The 5,728-nt window shown below is 50.3% G+C and overlaps 1 protein-coding gene across 1 annotated transcript; it reads left to right on the top strand.

Annotated features, from left to right (window-relative positions):
* The first annotated feature begins 986 nt into the window (after nucleotides 1-986).
* Nucleotides 987-5,432, top strand: PCDH20 (protocadherin 20). Its single transcript, XM_077838086.1, has 2 exons — nucleotides 987-1,139; nucleotides 2,748-5,432. The coding sequence occupies exons 1-2, from the start codon at nucleotides 987-989 to the stop codon at nucleotides 5,430-5,432; spliced, it is 2,838 nt and encodes a 945-aa protein (XP_077694212.1).
* The last annotated feature ends 296 nt before the right edge of the window (nucleotides 5,433-5,728 follow it).

Below are 5,728 nucleotides of genomic sequence, written 5' to 3'. Positions count from 1 at the left end.
CTCTTAACATGGTGAAGTGTGGTCCCTAGGAGCAGCTAGATGGCTGGTTCCAGGAGGTCAACAACCGTCTAATTGAAAAGGATGGTATAAAAAGTTAAAATCAGGCCCAGAGTCTCTGCCGCGAAGCAGAAAGAGGAGTTGGGAGCAGTACAGGGAAACATCAAACTGTATTGGGAACATTATCAGAGACCTGACATGATAGAAATTGGATTGTTCCAATGAGCCTATAGATTCAGATCCAACTGATTATTCTTTAACTAAAAGGAAGCAAGGTTCCAAAGCTGGAAGGCAAAACGCGGATTACCCCGATTTTACAGGACTCCCCTCTCCCCCGCCCCCAACCCCTTGGGAGCTCAGGCTGAAAATATAACTGCATATCCTGCCGCGGCTGGATGAATTTAGATTGGGATGGTTAGGGCTACAACCCAGCCTGCCTACTAGCTTCAATCCGGATCGCGGCCGTTTGTCCCGCATTTCTGGGCAGCGCTTTGGGGCGGGTGACACGCAGTGCCATGTGTCCGGGAGGTCAGCGGCACTCGCTGCACCCCTCTGCCTCCTGGCCGCCCCCAAACTCCAGCCTGCAAAGAGAGCGTCCCCCGAAAGGCGGCCGCGAGCCCGAGGGCACAGTCTGCGCTGTCCCCGCGGAACGCACCGGGGGTGGCGCCTGTTGACCGCGGTTCCCTCTGGACGGGTTTGCAGCTGGGGAGGGAGAGCTCAGCGGGCAGAGCTCCCGCGCGAGGACGCTGCTGAACCCAGCGGTGGGCTGGTGCGTTCCACGCCGCGGGGCTCCTCCTGTACCCCGCCCGCAGCAGCCCGCAGGAGAGGATGCCAGCCGCCGCGTCGCTCGTTCCCTCGCGCGCCGCCTCTCTCCCCCACCCGAGCCTTTTCTTAATTGCTGTGCCTGCGACTATTGGCTGAAGTTCTCCCAGCGATTTGCATGAAGAGCGGGGGGGCGGGTCTTCTGCTGCCTTCCCACCGGGCGCGAAATGACTGCAGTTTCAGTGGGAATGAACTACCAAGGGACGGGCAGGCGCTCGCAAGCCCTCGGAACAAGCTGGCTCCCGAGGAGCAGGCACCGGCAGCCGGAGATGGGGCACCTCCGCAGCGCGGGGCGCGCCACCAGCCCCAGAAACCTGCAGGTAGGGGACGCGTGCGGGGGCAGCCCTGCAAGTTGTGAGCTCGTGCCCAGCAGAAGCGGTTGGGTTAAAAAAGAAAGAAAGAAGAAGAAGCAGCAAATGCTCTAGCTCGGTCTAAACTTCACCGGGAGCGATCAATGGGTCCTGTTGGCTGGAGCACCTCTACCAACAGCAGTCAAAGCCGGGGGGGGGGGGGGAGGTCTTTGTTTAGGTTAGAGAACCGTTCATGACACTGAACGGAGAAAGGCTTTAAATGGAGGGGAGAAGAACTCCCCGAGGCTGGAGACGAAGTTAAGCGAACCCGTTTCCAAATGCAGAGAGCTACAGGCCGGCTTGGCAATCAGAAAGGGCCAGTCCTTTTGCAGACTCTTTTCAGGCGCTTCTGTTGGCGTTTCGTGTGAGTCCTGCGGAGGGAGAAGGGGGCCGGTGAGGATCCGGACTTACCTGTTAAACGGGAATTGAAACTCGAACACCGAGCTGTGGGCAACATGAACGGGGAGCCCTTTTGCCCCTCTGTGTGAGGTGGTTTTGGTGCTGATGGTAAACTTCGCTACAGGGTCCCTGCATAATCTGTTTGCTGTACACCGGGTTGCATTGGGAGTTGTGCAACAGGACCATCGGAGGGGAATAGGCACATTTGTGACATGGTCTGTTTGCTTACGATAGTTGGTGTGCATGACCTGTTTGATGGACGCGGCAGTGTAGACTATGTGAAGTGGATAATGCATTTGGTGCACAGTGTGTGGTGTATTTGTTGCAGGCGGTTTCTTTTTTTTTGGGGGGGGGGGAAGTGGTGCACGTGTCCGTTTTCGGGTGCAGAGGGTGTATTTGGTGCACATTGTTATATGGGTTCGTGTGAGGAACAGATATTGCAGATGGCTTGGTGTATTTGAGGTCAGGAGCTCAAGTATTTGGTGGTGTAATTAGGGGGCAAACGTTTGGATATTTGGAATGCACATAGTGGTGAATATGAGTGAAAGATGGTGGTGAAATGGTTTATTTTGAGTAGGATTATGATATATTTGGGGTCTAGACTGGTGGTTTTGGAATGCAGGTGGTGGTGGTGTATTTGGGGTGCAAAGTGTGGTGTATTTGTGGTATAATTGATATGGGGTTCAGATGGTGATGCATTGTGGCCACGGATGGTGTATTTGGGGTGTAGGTGGTGGTGTATTTGGGGTGCAGGTGATGGTTCAGCAGATGGGGCATTTGGGGTGCAAAGTATGGTGTGATGTGGTGTGTTTGGGGCACAGATGGGTGTGTATTTGGAGTGTGGGTGGTGGTGCAGATGATGGTGTATTTGGGGGGTAGTAGTGGTGTATTTGTGGTGCTGAAGGTCATGTATTTGTGGGTAGTTGGTGGTCTATTTGGATCATAGATGGGCAGGTGACTGGTTTTTAGCTGGTGTACTTGTGGTGCAGATGGTGATGTAGTTAGGGTGCAGTTGGGGTGTATTTAGGCTACAGATGGTGGTGTATTTGTGGTTCACATAGTGGTGTATTTGTGGATAGGCGGTTTTGTATTTGTGGTGCAGCTTGTGGGCAGGGTGGGCTGGCTGGGCATATGCCAGGGACAGTCCCTCTCTAATCCCCTGTGCCTTTCTCTCCCTAGCATTTGTTCCTTTTCCTGCTCTTCATCGGCCCTTTCAACTGCTTCGCCAGTTACAGCCGCGCCACCGAGCTCTTCTACAGCCTCAACGAGGGGCTGCCGGCCGGGGTGCTCATCGGGAGCCTGGCACAGGACCTGCGGCTACATGGAGTGGCTGCAGAGGGGCCGCCAACCCGTCGCGGGGAGCCTGTGCTCTCCTTCAGCCTGGCCTCTCAGGGGTTGGGCGGCCAGTACGTGAGCCTGGACAACCGTTCGGGGGAGCTGCACACCTCAGCCCTGCAGATTGACCGCGAGGCGCTGTGCCTGGAGACTGGCGTCGGCTCACCTGCCTCTCTGCTGGCACCATCCTCAGAGCCCTGCCTGCTGCTGCTGGACGTGCTGGTGCTGCCTCAGGAGCACTTCCGCCTGGTGAAGGTGAAGATTGCCATCCGTGATGTCAATGACAATGCGCCACACTTCCCCGTGCCCAACATGCGCCTCTGGGTGCCCGAGAATGCCCCCGTCGACACCCGCCTGGCCATAGAGCACCCGGCCCTTGACCCTGACCTTGGTACCAATGCGGTCCAGACCTACCGCCTTCAGGATGACTATGGGGTCTTCACCCTGGATGTGGAGGAGAATGAGAGTGGGGAGAGGACCCCCTACCTGATTGTTATGGGGGCCCTGGACAGGGAGGCCAGAGAGGAGTATGTCACCCTCATCATCGCAGAGGATGGGGGGACCCCACCGTTGCTGGGCAGTGCCACCCTCACCATTGGCATCAGTGACATCAATGACAACTGCCCCCAGTTCAGCGACTCCCAACTCAATGTCACCGTCTATGGGAATTCCAGTGCAGGGACACACGTGGCCACCATCCACGCAGTTGACATGGACCTGGGATCCAATGCCCAGATCTCTTACTCTTACAGTCAAAAAGTCCCCCAGCCATCAAGAGACTTGTTCCACCTGGATGAAAGTACAGGAGCGATCAAGCTCTCCAGTAAAATCAATAGTGATGCTCCCCGGCTCCATAGATTGACTATATTGGCCAATGGTCCTGGTTGTATCCCTGCTGTGATCACTGTGCTGGTGTCCATCATCAAAGTCATGTTGAGACCCCCTGAAGTGGTCCCTCGTTTTATAGCTAATGAAGTAGAAGGTGTGGTTTACTTGAAAGAATTGGAGCCTGTTAACACACCGATAGCATTTTTTACCATAAAAGACCCAGATGAAAAATATAAAGTGAATTGCTTTTTGGATGGCAATGGGCCATTCAAACTGTCACCATACAAACCATACAACAATGAATATTTATTAGAGACTACAAGGCCTTTAGACTACGAGGTGCAGCAGCTCTATGAAATATCAGTGGTTGCATGGAACTCAGAGGGATTTCATGTAAACAAGATAATTAAAGTGCAGGTTCTGGACGATAACGACAACTCACCAGTTTTCCCTCAACAATTAATAGAATTATCTATTGAAGAAAATAATGCTCCCAATGCTTTTTTGACCAAATTGCATGCAACGGATGCTGACAGTGGAGAGAGAGGGAAAGTCTCCTATTTTCTAGGGCCTGATGCCCCTTCATATTTTTCTTTAGATAAAACTACAGGTGTTCTTACAGTTTCCACTCAGCTGGACAGAGAAGAAAAAGAGAAATACAGATATACTGTTAAAGCAATAGATTCTGGATTGCCTCCCAGAGAATCGATAGCAACTGTCACCATCACAGTGTTGGATAAAAATGACAATAGTCCCAGATTTATCAATAAGGATTTCAGTTTTTTTGTACCAGAAAACTTTCCTGGTTTTGGGGAAATTGGAGTTATCAGTGTTACAGATGCTGATACAGGGCAAAATGGATGGGTAGCCCTTTCAGTTGTAAATGGAAGTGATATTTTTGTGATAGACACTGGCAAAGGAGTTTTGAGAGCTAAGGTCTCCCTCGACAGGGAGCAGCAAAGTTCCTATGTCTTGTGGGTTGAAGCTGTTGATGGAGGTGACCCTGCCCTGTCTTCTACTGCTAAAATAACTATCCTTCTTCTGGACATTAATGACAACCCCCCACTGGTCTTGTTTCCTCAGTCTAATACGTCTTATTTGTTGGTACTTCCTTCTACTCTTCCTGGCTCTCCCATCACAGAAGTCTATGCTGTAGATAAAGACACTGGCATGAATGCTGTCATAGCTTACAGCATCATAGGTAGAAGAGGTCCACGACCTGAATCATTTAGGATTGACCCTAAAACTGGTAATATCACCTTGGAAGAGTCACTGATGCAGAATGACTATGGTCTCTACCGGCTACTGGTAAAAGTTAGCGATCATGGCTATCCAGAGCCCCTCCATTCCACAGTCATGGTGAACCTTTTTGTAAACGACACAGTGAGCAATGAGAGCTATATCGAAAGTTTGTTAAGAAAGGAGCCTGACATTAATATAGAGGAAAAAGAGCCACAAATATCTATAGAGCCTACGCATAAAAAAATGGAGTCACCATCTTGCGTGCCTACCTTAGTAGCCCTGTCAATAATAAGCTTGGGGTCAATCACTTTAGTAACTGGGATGGGCATTTACATCTGTTTACGGAAAGGGAAAAAGCATCACAGAGCAGATGAAAATTTGGAAGTACAAATCCCACTAAATGGAAGAATTGACCTTCATATGTTGGAGAAGAAACCAATGGAGATTTCTAATATTTGATGTTTCCATGTGGATAAACCAAACTGCTGTCTAACAAACCTTGAACAATGCCCAGATTGGGTATGTTGACAGCAGTTAAAATGAAGGACCACTAATTTATAACTTAATAATATTATAATTGTAAATAGGTGTTTACAGGTTTTTTAAAGTCAAATTCAGATTACAGCTTTTTTAATGAAATCTTCGTACTAATCGCTAGCAAGGAGTCTATAAAAACGAACATCATTTGCAGCTGTCATAAACCCATCATATCAGTGAATATACAGAGAGAGGAAGGTAAGACAATGATGCATTAA

Source organism: Eretmochelys imbricata, chromosome 1, assembly GCF_965152235.1.
Source record: "Eretmochelys imbricata isolate rEreImb1 chromosome 1, rEreImb1.hap1, whole genome shotgun sequence".
Taxonomy (NCBI): Eukaryota; Metazoa; Chordata; order Testudines; family Cheloniidae; genus Eretmochelys; species Eretmochelys imbricata.
Note: the sequence above shows the minus strand (reverse complement) of the source record. Positions and strands in the feature narration are given on the sequence as shown.